Source organism: Thunnus thynnus, chromosome 8, assembly GCF_963924715.1.
Source record: "Thunnus thynnus chromosome 8, fThuThy2.1, whole genome shotgun sequence".
Lineage (NCBI taxonomy): Eukaryota > Metazoa > Chordata > Actinopteri > Scombriformes > Scombridae > Thunnus > Thunnus thynnus.
In genome coordinates, this window is record NC_089524.1 from 21,462,719 (window position 1) to 21,489,422 (window position 26,704).

The 26,704-nt window shown below is 38.2% G+C and overlaps 3 protein-coding genes across 4 annotated transcripts; 1 reads left to right on the top strand and 2 right to left on the bottom strand.

Annotated features, from left to right (window-relative positions):
* Positions 1-78: 78 nt before the first annotated feature.
* Positions 79-13,457, bottom strand: firrm (fignl1 interacting regulator of recombination and mitosis). Its single transcript, XM_067597129.1, has 24 exons — positions 13,340-13,457; positions 11,782-11,821; positions 11,599-11,687; positions 11,228-11,332; positions 10,397-10,537; positions 9,726-9,888; positions 9,335-9,419; positions 9,036-9,174; positions 8,473-8,562; positions 8,293-8,357; positions 8,028-8,176; positions 7,005-7,134; positions 6,660-6,846; positions 5,864-5,946; positions 5,565-5,616; positions 4,635-4,724; positions 3,689-3,874; positions 2,554-2,673; positions 2,351-2,446; positions 2,157-2,270; positions 1,426-1,530; positions 1,245-1,325; positions 1,014-1,160; positions 79-460 (listed from the first exon to the last, which is right to left on the bottom strand). Exons 1-24 carry the CDS (start codon positions 13,433-13,435, stop codon positions 251-253), a joined length of 2,763 nt encoding a protein of 920 aa, XP_067453230.1. The 5' UTR covers positions 13,436-13,457; the 3' UTR covers positions 79-250.
* Positions 13,356-26,244, top strand: sele (selectin E). Of its 2 annotated transcripts, none has more exons than XM_067597133.1 (12): positions 13,356-13,492; positions 22,392-22,470; positions 22,580-22,984; positions 23,158-23,262; positions 23,368-23,559; positions 23,713-23,904; positions 24,037-24,222; positions 24,362-24,547; positions 24,660-24,866; positions 25,017-25,196; positions 25,317-25,449; positions 25,545-26,243. In XM_067597133.1, coding segments are annotated over exons 2-12 (1,848 nt in total). In that variant the 5' UTR covers positions 13,356-13,492; positions 22,392-22,469; the 3' UTR covers positions 25,606-26,243. The 2 variants fall into 2 exon arrangements, with proteins under 2 accessions (XP_067453234.1, XP_067453233.1); XM_067597132.1 differs by lacking the exon at positions 13,356-13,492 and adding an exon at positions 22,123-22,279 and having other exon boundaries at positions 25,545-26,244.
* On the bottom strand, positions 18,776-19,837 carry si:dkey-51e6.1. Its single transcript, XM_067597128.1, has 3 exons — positions 19,609-19,837; positions 19,114-19,238; positions 18,776-18,996 (listed from the first exon to the last, which is right to left on the bottom strand). The coding sequence occupies exons 1-3, from the start codon at positions 19,820-19,822 to the stop codon at positions 18,904-18,906; spliced, it is 432 nt and encodes a 143-aa protein (XP_067453229.1). The 5' UTR covers positions 19,823-19,837; the 3' UTR covers positions 18,776-18,903.
* Positions 26,245-26,704: the final 460 nt, after the last annotated feature.

Below are 26,704 nucleotides of genomic sequence, written 5' to 3' on the forward strand. Positions count from 1 at the left end.
AAATACAGCAATATCTTTGTATGAATGTATGAATATTCCCGAATGACTTACTGCTAAATGAAAACAAATACACAATACTTTGTATTCAAAACACATTTAATGAAAAACATCAATCAAAACTGACAATAGTTTTAAAAAGTGAAGAACTATTCTCAGCAGCAGTAAAGGGTATACATACTTTCACAGACCCAGACTGTGATTAAATAGTTTTTCTACACATAAAGTAAATAATCTGGGCTACAAAACAAGGTTAGGTTGTTTGGCTGGCTACTCTGATGTGGGTTATGAGGGTCTGCAGCTCCTGTAGTCTGGGTTCCAGCCACTGTGGAGGTGGTTCAGTAGTTTTGGCTTTGCCCTCAGTGAGAGCCTGAAGGGCTTTCAAAGCACTCTCAGCTGTCTGGATGTAGCGGCTGTACTCCTCTTCTGCACTAGTCTCCTGCCGAGCTCTCTTAGGGTATGGCTGAGGAGGAATAATAACAGGGAGAAAAATATCAATCTTTTCATGAATCAAATTCTTGCTTACATAACATGATTGTATTTCACATCACATGAGACATGTCTTGTACAAATAAAAATTTGACATGCTGAGCAGGAGAAATAGGATTAACTAAGTTTTTACTGAAGTATTTTGTTAAATAAATACACTAAATGAAATAAATAAATACTTTATAGAACTCTTGATACTGTTAGGGGAAGTTTAGACTGAGCTTAGGGAAATACTATTTACTATAATATACAGTATATTTGGGCAATAGAAACCACCGACCAAAAGTGGGGTTCCAACCAAAAAGCACAATTTCAACCCCACTGGAAACCATGATGTCTGGTTTGTGGCCAGGGACTTCAATCATGTTATCCCTTTTTTATTCCTTTAATAATCAATATAATCATCCTCCAGAATTCCCTGCTTCATATGATGCCATATACCCTCCCTCCTGTTCATGTGGTGGGTTTGAACACAGTCATACTCACCAGCTTGGACAGTATAAATGTGAAGCAGGGACACTACTTACCTCCGAATCAGCAACTACTTCAGCCGCTGGTTTGTTGGAAACATTTGCTTTGTTTTTTTCCAGCCTTTCATTGTGTTGCTCAATAACCGGCATTTCCAGCTTGAGCCTCTCTAGCCGTGACTTGACATCTTCCTGGGGAAGAACAGTCTACAAAAAAAAAACATGGACTTGTTCACATTCTTCTGTTTTATCTTAGATAAACCTTCATTACAATGTGTTGGCATCTCTTACCTTGCTCAGATAATTCACCACTTTGGTCTTGGTTTCCTCTACACACAAACTCTGGGAGATTACCTCTTCATGGTTTGTTATCTTAAATGCCAAAAGGACACAATAAGTTTATGTTAATATATCAACAGTTCATAGGGCTACGGGTCTAACATTAGCAATACCTATGAAGTTCTAGCCACACCTCTGCAAACTGAGAAAATGCCTCCAGGGCGTGCTGATTCAGCAGCCAGGACTTGTCAGCCAGCAGAACTCCAAACAGGCTACTCAGTCTTGGCAGAATTTGACTCTGTGGGATCAAACAGTTGAACAAGAAGGAAAATAGATATTTTATTTCCACTGTACACTTCAGAATTCAGTGAAAACACTTACTGATAATTCAATTTTATTCATTTAGTTTATAAAATGTAAAAATGTTGACAAATGCACATCAGATGTTGCAAATACCCAAAGTAAGCATTTCCCATGAGCGCCACTGCCTCACATTGTAAAATCTTGTCTAGTGTGTGCGAGTGAAAGAAAGACGCAACTTATATTCAATACTATTTTGCTTTTTTAAACACAGCTGTTTGCAGGATGCATAGCAATGAGGTAATGTATCTGTTTGTGACTATGTAAGATTAATAATTGTAATATGATGGTGAAACAAAGTAAACTTTGTTTCAGTACTGTTCATACACCTAGGTTACATGTAAGGCTGCACTCACACCAAATCCAGCAATGTGGCACTTTCCCATAGGGTTGTCCTGAGATGTGGGCATTTATTTGAGCTTTAGAACGTAACGTGTTTTGTTTTTTACTCACTTGTGGGTCATCAGACATCAGTAAAACAATTTTCCTCAATAGACCATTAGTCAGTAGTGCAAGAGGCTAGGGAAGTAAAAATCCTCTTTAGTGACCATTTGGTTTCAGTACCTGGCTGTCAGGAGGGACCGAGATCGTCCCCAGAGAAGCAAGGAACTCCAGAGCAGCCAACAGCAGCTGATCTGCACACTTCTGAGACACCAGAGCATCCACACACGACAGAGCCTGGGACACACAACAACAGTCAACAGAGGTATTCTACAATCTTTGTGTATTTATTGTGAACTGTGAAACTAACAGCATACCTGACAAATGACTTGAGGTTCGATGTTTTTCACTAAAACAGCTGATATAGACAGGAGCAGCTGCAGGGTACACTGGAGCACAGGGTGGGTCTGCACCTGAGGGTGACAGGTTACAGGGATAATAATCACAGCCATGCATTCACACTACACCTGTGTGTGTGTGTGTGTGTGTGTGTGTGTGTGTGTGTGTGTATGGATCTCACCTGGTCTGGACTCATTCGTAACCAGAGCTGTGTGACTATCCTCATTGCAGACAACATGCACTGTTCCTCAGGAGATGATTTCCCTCGAACCACCACTAGGAGGGATAACAGCACCACGTTCTAGAGACAAGAGGGACTTCGTAAATATAACACTTGTGAATATTTTCTAAATCAAATGTATCCATCCTTCTTCCTGGCATTGTTGACTTGGCTGGAATTCTGGAAAGTACACAAGTATAGCAGCTGGCCAATATGACCCTGAGGCAGAAGACTGTTTTTCCTTTAAGAAGGAGTTATTTTAAGAATTATGAAAAGGACACCTAATGAAAGGACACATTTATTTACCTTCACATGAACTTGTAGACACTAAATGCTAAATTTCCACTTGATCTGAGCCATTCTGTTTTTGCCAATGATGTTTTTTATCCTGCATGAAGTGCAAGATGGGTATTGTGTTATATCAAACCTCGTCCATCTGGTAGTTTTAATTTAAAAATGCCTGCAAAGTAATGAGATTTAGTGCATTAAGTAACACCTATACTATGCTTTAAGGCATAAAACCTGTGAAATAATGAGAACATCCATGTTACATCAAAGGGACAATAAATCTGTTACAACAGTAATACTATTGGAGAAAATTTTGGCTCTCACTTCAATAAGCCCTGAGTGGTCAAAGACAAACAAAGGAGAGAGGTCATTTAAAACAATCTTATCTGTCTGTTCTCTCCCAAGGGAACAAGCTTATCTTACACTTAACATCAGTTGTGGTTATGAATTGTTATTAACTTTCCCTTCAGTGCATGCAAGGACATATGCTGCAGCCTTGCACGCTTGCACGTGATGTTTGTTCTGCCTTTCTCTTCATGTATTCCAGTAAATGCAAATTAATGGTATTTACCCTTGTGTCCAAAAAAAAAAACAAAAAAAAAAAACATCTATGCAGAAATTACACGAATGAGTACGAGGCCATCTCCATTTTCTCTTAGGAATTTTGGAATTGCTTGTTTTGTCTTTTCCTAGTCACGGCGTTGTCACTTGAGTTCAAAGCAGACATTAAGCCAAGGCTAATTTATGCTAAGTGGAGGTAAAAATCACTGACTAGTGCAGATTACTCAGGGTCAGAGGTCGTCCTCACCACTTTGTCCACTTGGCCCAGTTTGTACCCTCCGTTCTGCCAGTCGGTTAGAACTTTTTGAGTAAGGGCAATAATGTCGGTCTCTACACGGTGACGGGCATCATGTGAAAGAGCTCTGAGGAGGACATGATGCCATACTGGAAGGTTTTCCACCTCACATGGGAGGAAACGTTCCACCAGCTCCATCTGGAAAAAAAACAAACACTTCTGATGTATGGTATATAACTTTATCGAAAAGCTATTACCTTGTTTAGATTATTCTAGTCTTTTTTTTAATTTAACAGACACAATCGACAAGCATCAACCAAAACCAGAAACAAGAACTCTCAGAGCTATCAATGTAAACCTGTGGTTTTGCATGGATTGGTAGAGAACATATACAGTATGTTGAATGTAAAAATGACTGTATATAATACTATAATGTCATGCTTTTAATTTTTCTAATGAATTATTTTGTTTGGCTGTTTTAACCTGGATTAAAAAGTCTAACCAGGGACGCTGGCTACTTAGTGGCTTCAACTGGACACCCTATATACATCACATTTGTTGTAATTTTTTTTAATCCTTATGGTCCCAGTCAACCAAACAGATAAATGAACTAATAAAATAAAATAAAAACATGCGCTACACACTGTCACAATTCAATTCTGAGTCTCTCCATTAGTGATGAAAGGACAAAGAACTTTCGTGGCAACAGTCTTGGACATTAGATTTTTCTACAACGTCCACATAATTTCCATTGTTCATCACTCTTCAAAAGCTTTCTTTAGCTTACATTTTATTTGGTCTTTCAAATGTTAACAAATATTCACTGCACTGTCAAATGTGATGGTGGTAACTGTGTGTATTCTGTATTTATGTGAATTCTGACACAAAGTTGTTAGATATATAAGAAGTGTGTAGACAATGATGATGAGTTCATGAAAATTTTTGTGTCATTTCTAACCTGGTGATTCGGCGTCATAAGGAAAACCATGCGTCTGAGTAGCATGCCCAGGTGGGACAACTGATAACACTCTGTGGTGCAAGATTTCACCTGAAGGAGAAGAGGGAGAAGCAGAGAGGAGGTGAGGGACAGTGTGAGTGTCAGCGTCGAGGCTCAGGAGGAGTTAAATCACCAGGACATCAGGATAGAAGGAAGGTGAAGAACTGAGGCAGGGGGACAAACATGGAAATGTGTGGGATCCGACTAAATCTGATGACATTATGACGCAATGCGAAAAGTTAGTCAGTCCCCAAGGTCCAACACCACCAATTGTCACCTCTGTTGGGGTGCCACAGAAAACAGTCAGCACCCAATACTAAACCATAACCCTACAGAGAGAGATTAAGGGATGTAGAGTTATTTTAGAGTGCTCAGTAAGAGGTCATAGACATGGAGACACATCCATGACCTTGTGATGTCCATCCAAGATGGTAAGAAGTAAAATTTCAGAAGCGATCCTATAAACTGTGTATAATATAAGACTACAATGTAAAGCTCTACTTCATCATTCATGTCTTAAAATGGGTTTTACAGAGACATTTCTTGTGTCGTCTCTCTCCCTTAAATGGAAATAAAACATGAACACAAAATACAGTTTATGTATCACCTAGGGCTTATTTTCATTATCAATTAATCTGATGATTAATTGTTGTCTATAAAATGTCATAAAATTGAGAAAAATGCCTGTTATAATTTCCCAGAGTCAAAGATGATGTCTTCAATTGTCTTGTTTTGTCTGATCAATAGTTGGAAATCCAAAGATATCCAGTTAATTATCATGTATCATGTAAAGCATCAAATCTTCACATTTGAGTAGCTACAGCCAGCAAATTTCTGGTGTCGGTGTCGTGATGGTTTCTGTATTAAATTATTTTCCTTGTCTATACACACCAGCTTAGCAATGAGGAGGACATGATGTAGACAAAGTTCTGCTGTTCCATACCTATAAACAGAAATGAGAAAATCAGCAGTATGACATATTGAGTGCCAAAACAGTTGATAGTTCACAGAAAACTGTTTCAAATAGAGATGCCCTGATCAAAATACAGATGCACAGTAATGCAAATAATATATGTGAATACGCCTGTAAATTATAGCATTAAAAATGTTGAATGCTCGTACTATTAAAGTAAAATCCACTGTTAGACATGATTAATGGTGAAAACTTCAGCATTACTCCTCATTCTCACCGTGCTGCAAAGCACCACACATCTGTTGCCAGTACAGCTGTCTGAGTATCAGCCTGCAGTACAGCATCGGCCAAACAACATTCCTGAAGAGAAGAGATAAAGGGGTGGGGAGATCAGAAACATGAGAAAGGATGTAACAGACATAAACGAGGGAGGCATAAAAAGCAAGGTTAAAAGAAATTAGACAAAAACAGAAAATATGAAAGTGAAAGAATCCTTTGCATTGAATGAAGGGAAATCCCACACCCAAACACTACAGGAATGTCATAAAGATATCCAAAATAAACAAATTAAGGTTTTTTTCAGCCAATGTTGGCTGCATGTTGAAACGCAAAAAGGGAATCTGAAGACCACATATTGGCCAATATTTGTTCTCGGCATTATCACATGACAAATATTTTTGGCAAGGAGCCCTCAAATTTGTTTATTATTATTTTTACAGTCAATCAACTTTTTTTTTTTTATTAAAGTTGACAGAATCGGTGAACATTTTTGAATAGCAAGACCAATATTGACATACAGTATCTGTAATAAGCCAATATCACTCAACAATATCTCCTGCCAACACATCAGTCTGTCTCGTAAAATACCTTTGACCAAGAAAACACCAGTTATCATTAGAAAAGTAACCCACAAAGTGATAAAGTCAAACTTATGGCAAGCACCCATTTACAGATGAGTTTGAAGGTAGATCAGGTTTGAGTGAAACTCATGAAAAAATTGACAGAAGGCACATCATGTGTGTGTGTGTGTGTGTGTGTGTGTGTGTGTGTGTGTGTGTGTGTGTAGAGCTCACCAGCACGGGAAAGTACACTGGAGGAAGCGCAGCCACACTGGCGCAGAGCTGCACACAGACATGGTGGTGCAGAGTCACTTGGACCTGGGCCTGACCCTTCATCATCACCCCTGGCAACAACACTGGTACTTTACGCTCAGTATAGCAACACCGGAAACTAGTGAAAATGGCCTGATAGAGAGGACGCCTGGAGACAGAGAGTATGGAGAGAAGTTTAGATGCATTTTAGAGATAAAGCCAGTGTTAAAAAGAAAGTTAATACTGCTGATACAATGCTCCTGTCAGCTTCCAACTTGTGTATGATTCAAAATATTTCAGTTGACAACCAAAAACCCCTTTTATTACCTAGGTGTCTCTTCTGAGAATTGGCTGCCAGTGTACCAAAGCTGCAGAACCTCTTCTGGTTGGGAGGCAAGCTGACTCAGGACGCTCACCAACAAAAGGCACTGAGGAAGCACATGCTCAGGACTTAACCCTGTGTACAGAAAATGTTCTTTTGAGTAACAACATAACACAACACGACAACAATTTCCTATATTCCCATTGTAAGAGATGTCAGTCTTCAGTGCATTATAAGTTTTGGCAGTAAAAGATTAGAGTCAGCAACTGTGTATCCTCAAGGGCCCTCAAGTTGTGAGGACAGGCAGGACAGTTTGAGAGCCCAAACTGCTTACTGTAGTGTGATTGTGATGTGGTGTGTGGTATCAGCGCCATTGCTGACCTTATTAAACATCATTGTCCAAACATGATTAATAGTGTCTTTTTCACTCACACAATTTTGTAAAGCTTCAAGAACAAAATAATTTATATTTCCATGGGCCTAAAATAGAACGCAGGGAGCGAACATCTCCACTTATACTTAAGATCCAATGCGTAGTTTAGGCCTGTTACTTTACATAGAAGAATGATCCCGACCAGTTCTTAACAGTGAAAGCAGAGATTTTTAAGTTAGAAAAGAAAAGAGATCACCATCATCAGATCAGGACTTAGTTTTGGCCAATATCCTGAGTTGTGAAATCACAGTACTCTCACAAAGGAGAAATTAAGTATAACTGACACTCACTCCATTTTTGTGTGTGGCATATTTATCAGTTTATTTGACAGGGTGTACACTTTACTGTAATTAAATGTGCCAGACTTAAAAGAAAATTTTCATCTGTAGTCCCAGGGCAGATATTACACAGTGCAACATAAGTACATTTTGTATAATTTATAGTATTTGCATGTGGAATGAAATTGGCACACAGCTAATTATTGAGAAAATATATAAATAATGTCTCCATAACAAGAGGAAAACAGGAAATCCTCTATTAACTCTGCAAAAGTACCTGGAAAAAAGGGCAAACTAAGGACAAACTTCAAACTCACGCAGGTCCTGCTGGAGGACAACTTCAGCAAAAGGCCTTAAAGGCAACAGCTGGATCAGGAGGGCATCCATGGGTACCAGAGCCGCCACGTTCAGCTCTTCGGACAGAGTCGAGGGCAGCGTTGGCGCACTCAAGCTGGGAGGGAATTTACTAAAAGACATCACACACGTCAGAATGTAAGTTTCCACACTTCTCAATATTGTTAACTCAAAAGATACGTTGTGATCTAAATTTGCTTCTTAAAACTAAAGCCAAACCACATGTACCTGATGATCTGGATGTAGAGTTGATGAAAGCAGCTACAGTACTTTGTCAGAAAAAATTTGAATTCCTGTTAAAAGGAGGAATATGATGGAATGTAAGTTCCACTACTTTGTATTGTGGTGCAGAGATTTAAAAGTGTATTAGAGTGAGGATGGTTGCAAGAAGACCCTGTTTTTCAGTACCTTTATGTAATGGACCAAAGTGTTGGCAAAAAATCTGCACATCTTTGCAGTTTTCTGGAACAGCTTGTATTCTGGGCTTTGTGTTGCCTCCTATAAAAAGAACATAAGAGCATGAACACGAAAAGGTGACAAAGATCAAGTCTACTATTAACCTTTGCTTAAAAACACAAGTCACTTCTGAATAAGTACAAAGGGGTATAACACAGGAAATATCGATCATTTAGGATACAATTAACAATAACTGACACAGAAAAATGCACCATTGTGGTGACTCAGGTTGGTTGTCAGGTCAGTAAAGACAAAAATACATTGTACTGTATTTAGGTCCCTGCATTTACATTTGATATACTAATATATAAGTGCAAAAGATCATACTCAAAAATAAATAAAAAAATATTACAGATTTCACAGGAAAGTATAACTTAGGTAAGATATGCAACAAATGCATGTTCAATACTCCTGCACCTGTTGAGAGCTGCTGACAAGTTGTTTTTTTTTTTTTTTTTTAAATTACCAAGTGTTTGTTGAGAAATGCCAAGCAAGCATTCACATGGCTTTCCTACCTGCAGATCAGCATGTTTAATCTGTTCAGCCAACTCCACGGCGCTGTGGAAGGAGGCCAACAGGTTGTCACACAGGCTGTTGCTGATATCACCGTGATGCAGATGTTCCTCCACCAATGACTGGTACTTCAGACTCTGTCTGAACAAGAGTAAGCAATGTTTAAAATCAGTCAGTCAGTAACCAAATTCATTAACTATGAAATGTATCCTACTAAACACTTGAAACAAATTAACTTATTTAATATGACAGACAATATGGCATTAAAAAAAATATCAACATGAGTGTTTGTGGTACTGACTTGATGAGGAATTTCCATGTGTTTGCATGCAGTGCTATGTCCAGGTTAGAGATCACAGAGCAGATATCCAGGAGGCTGTGAATTACTGACATAGATAAAACATGTATAGTTTTAGTGAATTGAAGATTGCATTTATACATACGTAACATACTAGAACAGCCATGTTCAGTCCTCGTGCAATGGGCCTGCTAGTGAAACCTGTACAAGCTAGTGCACGTGCTCACTTAGGCACATCTGCACACACCACAGGCACTGCATATGTGCTTTTTGTTTATCTTAGCTCTATCATTACTCAGTGTGTGACCCAGATGTGTCTTAAACTACTTGAACTCAAATAACAAAGAGCATGGCAGCTGAAACCAGGGGATTTACACATAGTGTAAACACACACCTGTAACAACGTCAGAGACTTCCTCCTCTGAAGCACTGCTGTCCAGAGAGATCCTGTCCAGCAGCTCCAACAGGCCCTTCTGGAGGGAGTAGGCCTCCTTAAAGAGTCCCTGCAGCAGGTCAGCCACCAGGGATAGACGGCCACAGTAAACCACCTCACTCTCCTGCAGACAACATGTACGTATGGTTAAACATTTTCTTTTTTTTTTTTTTTATAGATTGCCAACAGAACACCCCGACTTTTTACAAGGAGCAGATCAGTTTGCTGCTTGTTTGACAGGAACAGAAAGTGGTAATAACAAGAAAGATAAAAATGCTGACAATACGCAAATCTTGCACCACTTAAGGATAGATCTAAATAATGTTTATATTCTTTTATTTTACTCACAATTATTCTAATTAATCAGTAAACCTTACTGTCCTTGGCTCATCTATGGTGGATAATATTATAATTATCTTTATCAAATAATTCTGATAAATAATAAACAAGATAATTGTATTATTAATAATGATTAATAATCATTACCCAACCACCTATCAAAATATTTAGCCATAATTTATGTATTACTACACAGCACAATTTAGGATAAAACATACTATATTGCATGAAAACCATGCAATACAGAGTTAAAATGCACTTGTCACAGCCACTGGTGACCTGAACAGACCGACCTTGCAGTGCTGAAAGGTATCTCTCAGAACTTTCAGGATACAAGTCGGTAAGGAGCGGATAGCAACCAGGTCAGGGGTCTCCTCAAATGTGCCAACGTGACGGACACAAATGGATAGTGCATCAATTATCTGCATCATCGACTGAAACACACAGTGAGATCCTGTCAACATATTATGTAAGCATGGAGTGAGAACAATGTTTTTATACTAAACATATATATATATATATATATATATATTTTTGTGTGTGTGTGTATATACATATCATACACAGAATAAATGTATAAAGTACTCATTTTATCATTTTGAAATATGCAGCATTGCAATGTAACAACTAAATCAGCCACAATAATAATTAAAAATAACAATAATAATAATAATTAGAGGATTGCACTCAGTAGAGTGCAGACCTCTGTCAGATCTATGGCGGCGAAGATAACAGAAACAGAGAATTATTCATGTCATGCCTAACTTTAGTGGATCATAACATATTGGGTATGGAATTAATCAGAAGATATTCTGTTTCAAGATGAGACTAAACATTTCTGTGGATGTCACTGAAATGTTGTTGAGCCACAACAAAGGCGAAAATGTGGCCTGCAACAGACTAGGTTAGCCTTGTTTTTAGCCCAGCTGATTGCCAGAAACGCCTTTTGCTATGTGGTAATGCATATTGTAAAATGGTGAGGACTGCTGAAAAGACGAAAGTCTAAGCTTTACAATAGGCCCATAAGGAATGGTGTTATAAAATAGGTTTTTCAGTAGTAGTACGCAAGATTAGCTGTAGACAGATACATACACGCACACGCATGACCAAACGCATAATATTACCTGCAGAATATTCCTCAGTAAAGCACACAGTTCTGTGTTTTGACTGGACAGCCCCCCGACTTGAACCAAGATTTCTTTCATCATGCTGTCAAACATTGTCACTGCCTGCAGACATTTGTGACAGATCACAAAGACACATCAATACACTTTTGAAGGAAGATGTTAATGAAGCAGTAGCAAGCAGCAATTCACAAGAAAACAAATCCTTCACATGGCAAAGATTCAGCAGGCCTAATTAAAAAAAATAACACCACCTAAAGTAAAAGGGATTCAGGGTGTCTACCAGTTCCAGCAAATGAGCAAGTTTAAAGAAATGGCATCCCCATCAGACAACAGTGCCAACTAACATGAAGGCAAAATGCATTGTTTACCTTTGGTAAGATCTTGGAGAAGCACTCATCTTCTAGGTCTGACAAACCAATATGAGGGAGGAACATGTCTGTGATTATCTTCAAGATACCTATTGGGATGTTGCGTTTTTGAGACAGTTCATAGTTAGATCACAAATTGTACTAAAGGCATGAAATTACAAATTGTGCAATAAAGAAACTTACGTATATGATCATCCCAACTTTCTGACTTATGATGCAAAGAGTTCAAACAGTCAAGGGAAACCACAGCACTGCAGCACATCTTTTCCACTGTAATAAAGTTATTGTTCTACATTTGCTAACCTGCCACTAATGTCTGGACTGCAATAATAGTAGTAGTAATAATAAAAAATTGGCATGAGGAAAACAGGTTTAACTTCTGTCACTAAGGAAATACACTACTTAAATTGGACTTTATCTTATCATTTTGAGAGGGTTACAACAGTTTGGTTGGTGTCTAATATTAGTGCTGACTGATAGAACAACTCTAATGTAATTTATGATGCCAAACATTCACTGGTTCCACTATTTCAATTTATTTTATTTGAAAAGGGACAATGTACATTAATCAACATTTACCAAATGTTAATGTACCTGAGTTAGCCAAAGGGCTTGTTTTCATTGGCAGTCCCTTTGTCTGATATTGTTAGGCATCCTAGAATAATAGAAATAACACAATATGTACAATTATACATAAGTGTTGTATGAGGTGAAGCCTACAGTAACCACTATATTATACATCTGTAAATAATACATATACACTAAGCAATGTTGCCAAACATTCACTGTTTCCACCCTCTCAAATGTGAAGATGTGGAGAAACAAGCAACTGTTGAATTGTTGAAGGGTACGTGTGCCTTCTGTCCAAAACTGTGTTCAACTTGTTTGATAACAGGATAAACAAATATACAATGCATTATTTTGTTTTTCCGTTTTTTGTGTGAATTTAAAAAAACAAACAAAAAAAAAACAGAAATCTATGTGCTTTTCCAATGATACCAAAACCAGAAAACAACTTGTTTTTCGCTTTTAATGTTATATCTACATTATGTGCCCCTACTGCATCTCTCTTCAAAAACATTGTCAATGGCTATGCTTGCTATAGCCATAGATAGATAGAAATCATGTTCCAGCGGCTATCCATCTATCCATCCATCAATCCATCCATCCTATAGAAAGCATAGAAATTGACAATGTTTTTGTAGAGATGCAGTAGGGGCAGATAATATAGATATAACAATAAAATCTGAAAATGAAAATGAAAAGTTGTTTCCTGATTTGGTTTCATTTTTGTTTAAATTGCCAATTTGAAAACAAAAACAAGAAAAGCATGTGGATTTTCCATTTCTTTTTGATTCACACGAAAAACGGAAGAGCAAAAGAATGCAACATAGGCCTATTTGTTCATCCTGTTTTCAAGCAAGTTGAACACAGCTTTGCACGGAAGGTACACCTACCTTGAATAGTGATGGAAATATTTGATTGTCATTAATTATAAAAATAACTTTTAACTGATGACAGACAAATAGATGAAGACAATGAATCATTAGTTGCAGACATATTCTATATGATTCATAGTAACAGGCATCCATCATTAAAAAGACAATGTCATAGGTATTTGTTTTCAGATCACTTTTTCCATGCTTTCTCAAATATTTCAAAACTTTGCAAAGCCGGACTGTACCCATCTGTATGAGCAATTACTTCAAAGGAATGAATTAAGTTATGTTTGAGAGGATATGGCAAGTTTCGGCAGGACAGACTTGAGCTCCTGGCGGCAGGTTTCCTGACTCCACTGCACCACCTCGTCCAGGAGAGAGGTGTTGGTTTGGGACATGATGACAACAGGCGCCGGCGGAGGTCACCGCAGCTGTCCAAACAACATTAATATCAAGTGAGTCACTCCTTCATCACTAAGTTTAGCTTCGACATACTTTCGTTTCTCGTTTAACATTACTGTTTAGAGAGGAGGCGCCTCGCTAGTCAAAGTTCAACTGAGACTACCGTGTTTTAATGTGTTTGCTACACTCACTGCTTCTTACCATGAATGTGAGCCGTTATCTTCTGTTTCGTGGTATGAAATCACACAAACATCCCTACGAGTTGGTTTCTCCCAACCTCTACATCTGCAGTTTTGCGAACTACAAACACCGAAAAGTAACGTAAAGAGCAAACAGTTGAACAGATATTCCGCGCGCCATTGTTTGAGTCGGATGTGACGTTCTGACTACGTTTGCTCATCTGCTCTCAGTCTGATTGGTTGAAAACGTTCTTCTGCAAAGAGTTAAACCAATCACAGGGCTGAACGACTGCAAAGCGCTGAAAATAACAACTGTCACCATGAAACTATGGGGATCAAATGAAAGCTGAAATATAAATAGATTAATACACATGAAAAGATTATTACATGTCATGGGTGAAGTGAAGCCTCGAAAACCTCCAATCTTCAAATAATGCAAATATTAAGTGAATATTTTAAAGACATTTTCATTTACTGTGAAAAAGGGGAGTGTTTCTATTTATTTTTATTTTATTATTTGTCCCTTGTCCTAAGTGTAAATTTCATAACCCTTACAAAATGGACATCACATAATGAAACATGATATAGAAATATGATAGAATTTTAGGGTAGATTCACACTAAGAAACACTGCTGTCAGAATATTACTTAAACAGCTGTATGTATGATGAATCCATAAGCTCGAAGGCAGATGTGAACTGTTAAACCTTCACACATCTGGATTTATACAGTCAAAACACCCAAAAAATTATTGGTCAAGTTGTCTGCATTGAAAAAAGAAACCTAAAGATCCATAGAATAACGTCACAGGATATGTCAGACTTATGTTACACGTACTTGTGATATATTATATCTTATACTGAGCTTCAAAATGGCCAGAATGAGAAGTAAAAAGGTAAACTTCTTGACGAATGCAAGAATTTAACAGAGCATAATAATAATTATAAAGCCAGACTTCAACTAATTAATTAGCATAAACAATTATGCTTTTACAGGAATTAAAAAGCCAATGCAGCAAGAATAGACAACAGACATATTTGGTTATATATTGTGATTAAAATAATGATATTAGATGAATTTATGACAACATATCAAGCTTACATGACCATATAAAGAAGGAAAGATGGCTTTTAGGATACATACAGCCCTACATCTAGGGAGGTAGCAGTCTCCATTCTATCAAACTGGGCAAAACACATTATCTTGGTTTGAGAAATTCCACTTCAGGCTACTTATACATTGTGACCTGGTGACAAAATCTACTGAGGCACATCATGGGAAATATGATAATGAAAATCAATATATTCTAGTTACATACTTTGTAACTTGATATAACTGGACATACATATGTATATGTGTGTATATATTTATATATGTTTTTATACAGTGCATTCAGAAAGTATTCAGATCCCTTCACTTTTTTCACATTTTATGTCGCAGCATTATGCTAAAATCATTTAAACTCATTTTTTCCCTCATCAATCTACACGCAATACCCCATAATGACAAAATAAAGCAAAAACAAAATTTTAGAATTTTTTGCAAATTGATTAAAAAGGAAAAACTGAAATATCACATTGACATAAGTATTCAGACCCTTTTCTATTACACTTGAAATTTAGCCCAGGTGCCTTCCATTTCTCTTGATCATCTTTGAGATTTTTCTACAGCTTGATTGGATTCCACCTGTGGTAAATTCAATGGATTGGACATTGATTTGGAAAGGCACACACCTGTCTATATATGGTCTCACAGCTGACAATGCATATCAGAGCAAAAATCAAGCCATGAGGTTGAAGGAACTGCCTGCAGTGCTCAGAGACAGGATTGAGTTGAGGCACAGATCTGGGGAAGGCTACAAAAAAATTCTGCTGCAATGAAGCTTCCCAAGAAGACAGCGACCTCATTAATTCTTAATTATTTTATATATATAATGCTGAATGCTTGGGGGATCTGGTGGCTCTGTTATGCTGTGGGGTACATCTTGCTGGCATAGTTTGGGTCCACTTGTCCTCTTAGAGGGAAGGGTCTCTTGTTGTTGTTCTGAGTCATCATCTAGTCTTATCCTATGATGAAACATTTCTATCCTGATGGGAGTGGTCTCTTCCAGGATGACAGTGTTCCCATCAACAGGGCACGAGGGTTCACTGAATGGTTTGAGTATGAAAATGATGTAAATAATGCTATGGCCTTCAGTCATCAGATCTCAACCCAATACAAAACCTATGGGAGATTTAGGACCGACATGTTAGACAACGCTCTCCACCACTATCATCAAAACACCAAATGAGGGAATATCTTTTGGAAGAATTATGTTCATCCCTCCAGAAGAGTTCAGAGACTGTAGAATCAATGCCAAGACCCTTTGAAGCTGTTCTAGCAGCACATGGTGGCCCGACACCTTACTAAGACACTATGTGGGTTTTTCCTTTACTTTGTTACCCAGACGGTATACCTCATAGAAAATATTTGAGATGTATAAGAACTTTTACATTGTGTTAAAGTTATTGGGAAGGAATCTGGAAGTTCTGTTGGCTGTGACTTGATTGCCCTATAAAATCAGTGAGCTATTGTTTCTCTGATAAGATCTTGAACTGTGACGTAAACCATCACGCCTTTTGTCTCCGGTTCAGTTTCCTGGCAGCTTTAGATGTTAGGTGCTGTCGCTATAGGAAGGGGCTAACTTCTTGTTTAGGAAACACAACTCGACACTGATGCTTATCTCTTTTCAGATACAGTATATTGCAGCACCGCTTGCATTGTGCTTACATTTGGAGATAAATACCAGAATGTATATGTGACAGTTTCCCGTACCACTGAATCAGGATGATCACATCCCATGCAGAGCTGATAATTATGATGCAATTAATAATTCTATAATTAAAATAATTAATAATAGATTTCTTTAGTTAATTATATCATACTAGTGTGGCCTAAATTTAAAGCTAATAAATACGTTATAGGGAAAAAAATCCTGTCGATTACAGTAGTTATTCTTAGTAGTGGTTATTGCAAGATGATAGAAAGTATGTTTCTGATGGGTTTTTTTTTTTCTTTTTTTTTTTTATTACTTCTCAAATATTTTTTTTCACTTGCCTTTTCCACAAGGAGGTCAAAGGGCAGCAGCTCTACTGATTGTGTTGAAGTGCACTTCAACGCAGATACTTGAAGAAATTGTGGACTATACTAGCTTCTCCATCATCATGACACCATTGTTCTATCTGAAACCATGAATGTCTGAACCAGAGAGTATGCTTTTGGTGTTAGACATTTTTTTAGAGAAATCAGAGAATAAAGTCAACCTAATCTATCATCTGAAAAGCTCATAAAAAATAATAATTTCTTTTTTTTACAATATAAGTGAACATTACTGGTAAGTACTCCAAAAGTAATACACAACATCCAGGGTAATTGAATCTAAATTCAAGAAAATGTTATGTCAAATTATGATGAAGGCTTCCTACTAAATTACATCATGTTTCCCTTTAACCACACAGACTGATAAGGATTCCATTATGGTCAAGACTATTTCTTATGAGAAAACTCATTAGACTCTTAACTGGAGCACATGTGTTTTCCACAGAGACGAGTGAGTCTAACGCAGTTATTTCTTCCTCTCAGGCTGACCTCCCTGTTTGCGGATAATGGATAGGTTATCTGTTAACAGGAAACTGGCACCGGCTTTAGGATGAAAGGGAGGATGATTCTTTTGAATGGAGGTTTCTCCGGGATGTCAACAGTAGCTAATTCTGTTTATACATTTGGCAGAGTTGTGTGTCACTTTTCCTGTAAATGGCTTCTCTATAACTTACCAATGAGTCATAAGCAAAAAAGACAGGAATGGCTCCACTGCTGGAGTACACATACCTTTTAAAAACCCAGTCTACCTCATGTGGGAAAACCCTGGAGAAGAGGATGTAGACTCCATTGAGATAGACATTGCAATCTCACAGGAAAAAAGTAAATACTTTGTGGTTGATGACATAGATTTGCAAAACCAAATTAAAGAAAACTGAATATTCTATCAAGGCAGCAAATCAGTCTCCACTTCAAAGTCATCTGAGCATCTCAGGTATCATCACTTGTTGAAAACACACGATGATAATAGATACAAAATAGCGACGAAACTGTTCAAAATATTAGGAGCATCCAGTGTGAATTGTTTTCTGGTGGGCTTTGCGGTTTCCAAACTGACGCTTAATAACATGGTTCATGAAAGGAACTCATGAAATTTTGTTCACACTTTCTCCTGACTTCAGTAATCTCCTGACTTTTCCTCTAGCACCACCATAGGGTTTTTGGTTTTTAGTGAAATGTGTCACCAACTATTGAATGGATAACTATGAAATTTGCTACAGATATTTCTGTCCTCCTGAGAATGAATTGTAAGAACTTTGGTGAATCCTTAACTTTTCACCTAGTGCCATCAGGTCAAATTATCAATATGTCCAATACCCTGATTTATGAACAAATGTCTGCAAAACTAACGACATCCCCATAAGCCTCAGCTGCACTTTGTGTTTAGTGCTAATTAGCAAATGTTTGTATGCACTAACAAACTAAACTAAGATGCTGCACAGTACACATTATACCTGCTAAAGCAAGTTTATCATCAAACTGGAGAAAACCCTTGAAAGCTGAAAATAGAGGTGAAAGTAAAGTAACAAACGGATCAGGCATGTAATTATTTCCGTCTGACTCATATCAGGCTATTTTATTCCACTCTATATTTGCTTTCGTTATTCTTGTGTCAGCATTTCATTTTCCTGGTTTTTCTTTTGCAATGCTTATCATTTTTTAGCATTACACAGAAATTCAAGTGTATATCCGTGTTGACACGTCAAAGCACCCCTTATCTGTTTTTTTTTTTTAAAACATAAAACTTTCCCTGTGAGTAACAGGATATGTTTGTTATTCCAACTGCCCTCACACCCCCCTTCCTGTATGGATTTTACGCTTGGCACACTGTCTCCATTTCTGATGAAGTGAATCAAACAACGAGTGAAAGTGAGAAGAAGTCATCGTATTTTTAAGGGGATTATGCTTACATTTAAACCACTTTTTATGAGACTGAAAATGATAACATCTGCAAATACGTGCAAATATTTTTTTCAAAAAATTCTTTTTGTGCCATCAGAGAATAAAAAACAGCAAGCAGTGAAACGCAGAATGGTGTTATTGAATTAAATACAAGTTGTACAGAGGGGTGATAGCATTAATTAGTGGTGATCATATTGAAACGAATACAATTCAGCGGACATTTGAAATGAGATGCAGGTGTATGATCTATTTAGTGTCGTCACTGCAGGTGACCTCATAGTCACTGAAGGCACTCTTCAACTTCTCTGCAGACACAGAATGGTCTGCTTTACCAAAGCCCTGAAAATAACAGAGAAAGCAAAAGACATTCACATATTAAAATATTATCCAGTATGCACAGAAGTAAAAACTTGGTATCCAATCCACATTAAAACATTTGCAATCAAATGAACTCACAGTTGATTCTCCAAACACTCTTATTTTTTTCGCTTGGCTGTTGTGCTCTATCTTCCCTCCTCCAAGGCATTTGCACTCCATTCCCAAAGCCTCCATAGCTGGACTGACCTTCTCAAAAATATGATCTGTAAATAATTCAAAAAATGTCCATTAATGAAAAAATACAATCTGGTTTCACTAGTTACAGGAAAGGCAAATAACAGCAATGATCAAATTTAACAAATTACTGTGGCATCATTTCATCTCCTGCAGCTGATGCCTCCATTTTTTGCCAGTTTGTAAATATTGGCAAACTGTTGCTGTCCGTGGTGTGTGCACTGTCACCGGGATTTATGCACAGTGCACGTTTGCATGTTGCACTCTAAGAACACTATAATGGGTCAAATTAGACATATGCCGCTGCAATAATAATCATCATCATCTGTGTTGCGTGTTATATCTCGAGCTGAACTGACGCACTTGACGCTCAGCAGCAAACTACATTCATGAACTTACTGTGGTACTGTGCACTTTTTGTGCCCCGGACAATGTCTTTATGAACATCGCCATCTTTTACTTTCACTCTGACCAGTATGTACTTAAAGGTTCCCTCAGGATCAATCTCCACATCTGGGATTTTAGTCAGAGCGTCTGCCATCGCGACTGTCACTTTGCACCAAGCACCGGACACTCTCAAAATGCTCAGAGGTCTACCGACGGTAGACAACATGGTGCGCTCATACCATACGAATGCCTTATTTGGCCGAGTACGTTTATTTCCTTAAAGGGACAGACGCTCTGCAGCCATACTGGATAAGGCAAGCTCGCACTAGCGACCCCAAATGGCAGCAAGATGGAAGTGCTTGAATTACAGCCTTCAAAACCAAGAAATCGTGCAACCACCGTAGATTAGCATCAGTTAAGGGCCGTTTACATCAACCAACCTACTTCATAGCAAGGGAAGAGACCAGTTTTCTCTGCAGATTGTTTTCATTTTATCTTTAATTTGTATCTTCCTGTGGCCAGAGAAGATTTTCCTCTAGTGTCCGTCAGGGAGGTCAGAGGTGCAGGGATGGATCTGGTAGGGATGTAGCTTTTTTGCTCAAGGACACTTCAGCAGGATGGATGTCTTTTTTGTTGGAGGTGCTTGAACCTCTGGCTATTTGGATGGTCTCATTATCCAGTCATCCAGCTCCTTCAGCTTTTAATTAGGCGCCAAAACACTCAGAAGTTCAAGAGACAGTTGCAAGCCTCTCCTCAGGGAGGGGTTTCCTGCTGCTGCTCACAGCAAATAAGACAGTGAAGTGATCATGTCCTGAGATGTTTTCTGTATTTATATGTTGAATTGATGATATATTCCTTCATAATATTAGACACAAAGTTCAATCAAAATTCAGTAGGAGATTTATTATTACGGACACACATAGTAGTTTATAACAGTAATAGTAATAATAATGTAGTTGTAGTAAAATTACTTACATAAAGTGATTTTTTTTTATGTTTAGTCAGATGTTGAACCCCTGAAACAAAGTTAAATGGGCTTCCTGTTAAGAATATCCAAACAAAGTTAAAAGTGAGTTTTTCCTTTGGGACTTGTTTTGTATGAGTTAATTCAAGAGTTCATATTGTTTGTCAGAGGAAGGGGTGAAGGTTAAGAGGTGTCAAGCAACAGCGGTTACTATCCTGTGCCTCAGGTCACAAAAGAAGGATATGAACTGTCACATCTAGTAACACAGGCAGTCAACAGGCGCCTCTGCTTCTGCTCCTGCACCACATATTTCCTGTCCCTGGACGCTCATAAAAAAGATACCAGTAAAATGTTTGTTAACTGCCAGTGCATTGTTTTTTTCCCTTCTTTTGAGAAGTACAAAAGAAGAGAGCATCCGGTTTTGAGAGTGTCTGGAGCTTTTTTTTTCTTTTTTTTTTTACAATTATCACTATTTCATTTCATGCTTTCCACCATGGGGCTTTGCTTACAATCTACTACAAACATAAATGTACAATAATACCTTGATATAAGATAATAATATATAAGATATAAGACACGTGATACAGGACATGTCTTTTTTTTAACTGTGAAAAGTGTGTTTCAGTCTATAGATTTTCTGTTGGCATTCTTTGTACTACTTCTAACCTAATGAATCATCATGCACACTCATGAAGTCTAAACTGGTCCATGTTGTTTTACATTGTTTTATCATTAGTGCTGATAACACTCTTTGCTGTCATTTGGTGAGCAATATCTAAAAGGTTTAAATCCAAATAAAAGGAAACTGTGGGATTATCTTTGGGACTGTAAATATCTCTCAGACACACTCTTCCTTATTAGCTCACAGGATTTCACAGTTTCCAAAACAGGCAATTTCCTTCTCAGTCGCCTTTCACTTCATACATAGGGTAAGATAAGGAAACGTTTTTTATGTTGTGCAGTTTATTTTATTTTGTTACAGTGTTCTAATGTGCCATGTTTTACACACATTACATTAGCACATTTTGTAGGCAATTATTTCAATCCTTTCCTTAAGGGAAGGTGCTGATACAACAATTTAAAATACTCCATTACAAGTAAAAGTCCTGCATTGACAAAAAAAGTGCAAGCAGCAAGCAAAAAGCAAAGTATAGCAGCAAAATGTACCTAAATATGCAAACTACTTATTAGGTAGAATGGGCACTTTCCATGTGTAATATTATTACATGATTTATATTATATATATTTTATGAATTCATTCATCATATGTTTGGGATGTAAAATAAAATCTGAAAAGTGACCCTCTGAAATGCAGTGGATTAAAGTATAAAGCAACATAAAATAGAAATACTCAAGTGCCTCAAAATTTTACTTAGGTGAAAATACTTGTGTAAAAGTACCTATTGACAATAATAATGACAATAATATTAACAGAGAACTCTGTTTAAAACAAAGGGATTTTTTTTCCTCATAGCAAGTAAGTACAAAGGAGGTAGGGAAAGTTTCCAAGGCCTCCGGTGGGATGGGACAGTTGAGGGAGGGGAGTGGGGAATTCCACTGAAAAGTCCACTTGTAGATGACTTCCAGGAAAATAGCTGGTGAGGTGCATAAAAGTGGGCAGCCCTGATTTCAAAACCCAGAATCATCTTATCCTTAGATGTGCTGAGACTAAAGCCATACTATAATACTTCTGTTGGATATCATACACCACTTAAAATGGTAAGTGTTGAGGTTTGCTCAGAGAAAATGTCTTCATTGTTTGCCTGTGGTCAGTGATGCATCTATAGATTTACCTTAATTTATCTTCTTTTTTTTTGTTTTATTCTCACAGGAGTTCTGCTTTGGATTACTTCAGACCCGTGGATCGAACCACTCTGCCTCATGGATCAGTTTGGCCATTCTTTTCTCAAGTATGTAAATAAAATGGAACCATTACCACTCCCAGCATTTTTTTTTTACTTTTTTAATTCATCCTTATTGCTCCACCATCTAACATGCATCTCTGTCCTACATCTTCAGTGCTGTGCATGTTGACTAGTGTAGAAGGCTGGTCGTACCACTACTCCAACAACACCATGAATTGGATAGAAGCAAGAGACTGGTGCATGAATCACTACACACACATGGTGGCCATCCAGAACCAGGGGGAGATCAAGCATCTCAGCAGCTGGCTGCCCGAGAAAAAAGGCCACTACTGGATTGGGATCCGCAAGAAAGATAATGTCTGGACCTGGGTGGGCACCAACAAGACTCTGACACCAGAAGCAACCAACTGGGCAAAAGGAGAACCAAACAACGCCCAGAGCACAACGAATACAGGGGAAAGTGAGGATTGTGTGGAGATGTACATTAGAAGACTTACAGAGTCGGGCAAATGGAACGATGAAAGTTGTAGGAAACGCAAGACCGCTCTGTGCTACACAGGTGAGAAAATGTTAGGGATCAGTATACAAAAACTGCCTATTTTAGCTGCCTTTGTTTTTGTATTGTTGTTCATTATCAAGAAAACTGTTGATTTAACTATTTAAAATAATTCATAGCTCAGAGAAATATTATATTCTATGCAAGCCAAATTGAAGTATGTCTTCTTTTCCCAGCTGCCTGTAAGAATGACTCATGTCTCTATGGAGAATGTGTAGAAACCATTAACAGCCACAGGTGTAACTGCTATAAAGGCTTTTATGGAGAGAAGTGTGAGCAAGGTAAGAAAATACACTGATGGTATTCTTGTTTAAAGTTTATATCACTTTAAGTCACTTACAGCAAGGACTTGATATCTAACTGTGTCTTGTTTTCTCTGTTGGCAGTTGTTAAGTGTAACAGAGACGAAGTGACCGACCCAGATAACGGAAGTGTAAATTGCACTGCTAAGTATGGAAACTTCTCCTACGATTCCCAGTGCAGCTATTCTTGCGCGGAAGGATACCAGCTGAGTATGCAGAGTCCCCTGAGATGCACTGAAAATAAAACCTGGTCAGAGCAGCCTCCTACATGTCAATGTGAGTTGAGTTTTATTGCATTAATACCCACACAAAGGTGATACTGACCATTGTGGCTGCAATTTCAAGTGATCACATTCAGAGCAACTAAATGTTATCATCACAATGAAGAACCCTGCTGTAATGAGTTTTTGATTGGCCTCTTGTCCACAGTGGTTCAGTGTCCGAAGCTGTCCCATCCAGAAAGTGGATCCATGAAGTGCTCCGATCCACTGGCCCCCTCCAGCTACCAGTCCACCTGTGTGTTTACCTGTGATGAAGGCTATGAACTTGCTGGTTCCCCATCTAACACTCTGCAATGTGAAGCATCAGGAGTGTGGGATGCCTCAACACCGATTTGTGTTCGTAAGTGCACATATTTCATGTTATGTACTTTTCACAGTTTTGTATTTAAGTCTGAAATTATGCAGGAAAAGCTGTAGGATTTTTTTTTTAAAGGCTGCAGCTGACCTCTTGTATTCCTCCTCTGGTTTGCAGCCGTCCGGTGCCCTGCTCTCCACCTAGAGAATGGCATTGTCAGCTGTGGAGACGATGCAGACATGAGGCTCAGCTATGGGAACACCTGCAGCTTCAGCTGTGTCCCCGGCTATAACCTGGTGGGACAGAGCGAGGTGACATGCACATCAGCAGCTAAGTGGAGTGAGGAGATGCCTCGCTGTGAAGGTGAGGGCACACTTCAGGTGTAATCCCACCACCCTCTTTTTATGATTAGGAAACGTTCACTTGTTCTGTGACTTTGTGACAAGTACACACTATATATGTGTTTTTTTTTAATGTATTTTGCTTTTTTTTTCTTTGTTAGCCATCACTTGCCAAAATCCAGAGGCAGAAGCTCACCTGATCCCCAAGTGCAGCCAGCCTTTAACTGAACTGCGGCCAGACTCAACCTGCAGCTTCAGCTGTGAAGCAGGCTTTGAATTGCAAGGAGTGCAAACTATTCAGTGTTCTGAGGGCGGACAGTGGACCGAAGCCATACCTACCTGCAAAGGTATGGTAGCATATCTTAAGATAAATCTGTGCTTACAGCACTGTTTACTTACTACAGAACTTCCCAGTCTATTTGTACTATGTAATAACATCTCATTCATCTTTTTTTGCAGCAATAGTATGTCCCGCTCCTGAGGTTCCGACAAGAGGCTATATCAGCTGCACCCCTTCTCTTTCTTCACCTGCTTCTGCTGGGACCCCTCATGCATCTGGTACAGTCTGCACCTTCAGCTGTGATGAAGGCCATGAGCTCCAAGGTGCACTCAGCATGGAGTGTGTACATTCAGGCCAGTGGACCTCCACACCACCAACCTGCACAGGTATACACGTGAACCCATGTCACCTGCACTATTGTAATTCTTACTTATTTGGATGCTCAAAGGTTTCAAGGCTGTGGCCTGTTGTCACATTGCTGAAATGAGATATTCGTGATGGTTAACATCAAAATTCTTGCTGTTTTTTTCCTACAGCCGTAAGATGCCCGCTGCTTAAGTCTCCTGAAAACGGTCAGATCAGCTGCTCAAACAGTGAGCTGGTATACAACTCTCAGTGCTCCTTCACATGCAATCAAGATTACTCATTAGATGGACATGAGCTGCTGACATGCAATCATCACGGCAACTGGACTGGAAAGGAACCAAGCTGCCAAGGTATAACAAATAAATGAAATTCATACTGTATATAAAATTTGATTTAAATACAAAACGAGATTAAAATACCAGTTTTGGTCTCAAAAGTAAAATAATTCACCTTTGATGATGTTTCCACAGCTCCTGCATCTCAGATTGCCACCATTGCCACTAGTGTGGCAGGAGGGGGCGCTCTGTCATTATCCGCTCTGTCTCTGGCTATGTGGATCCTGAAACGAATGAAGCAGAAAGCAACCAAGTTTGAGCTGAACAGGTAAGATAAGCATTCAACTCTCTTAAATCGTACATTTTTTAACATAAGTTTGTTGAATTACAGTGCTCATCTTCTTTTTTTGTCTTTTCTTACAGCAACTCTGACATAGAAGCCCCTCCACAGGTCTACAAAAGCAGTGTTGACAGCCTCATATAGAGCATGTTCTCCAGGGACAACAAAGGATTTGACAAAAGAATTGTCTTTTTTTTAAAAACAAAACTGTATGAGTCATTACTCACAGTAATGTGAACAGTATCTATTATTTTACATTAGTATGAAACTTAGATGGTTAACTGGAAAAACTCAATGTGTCAGAGCTATCAATGGTGAGAGGAATGTTTTTTCAGACCTTTGCATTTGATGATTTGATGAGGTTTGCTTGAACTTCAAAACTAATCTATGATTTGTTCTGTAATGTTGACATGTGATTCCTCCCAAGGGGAGTTTTAAATTGAACACATTGTTCTATATCTTTATGAATATGCTGGAAAGGTGGCTCTATTCATGTTATTGTAAATGTTACATAACTTTGTGCATTGCCATGTCATTGCTGAACTGTGAATTTCAGGGTTGATGTCAGTATTTATGTACTATTTATTCAGTAGATAGTTATTGCATTTGAAATGTTGAGAACTTTCCCGTTCTTTCTGTATTGCTTTGTTGATTTTTTTTGTTCATAACAAAACTTAAAACCATCATTTACTTTTGGCAAAATTCATTTTTATGTATCTTCCTTTATCATGATTAATATCTGCTGTCTGTTCAACAATATATATTACATAATAAAATATTTATATACTGGTATACTGTGCAGCAGTGTGCATTTGTTGTGTCACTACTATGATTCACCCGTACAAGGGTTCAGCTCCACACACACAACAACCCATTCCCACACTTTGAGTAGTGACATTCCTCCTGACTTTGCAGGACATTGTGTTTTTTCAGGGGTCCAGGAAGGACCTTTTCCAACTACAATACAGACCTCTTGTCTGTGTCTGTCACCGTCATTACAGGGGTCATAACAGGATAGTAAAAGGTATGTGGGTGAGGAAGGGGAATATCACAGGAGTAATCTGTTTTACAGTTCATCATCATTTGTTTCAGAGTCTTCTATGTCAGCATTTTGAAGGAGGCAGAAATAGATCCAATATCTTACATCATGAGAGTGAAGGTGACAGCGTTAGCTCTCAACATGTCAGAATGCAGAGCAGCAGTGTCACTAAAAACCGCCAAATAGGATACTGAAACACTAGTC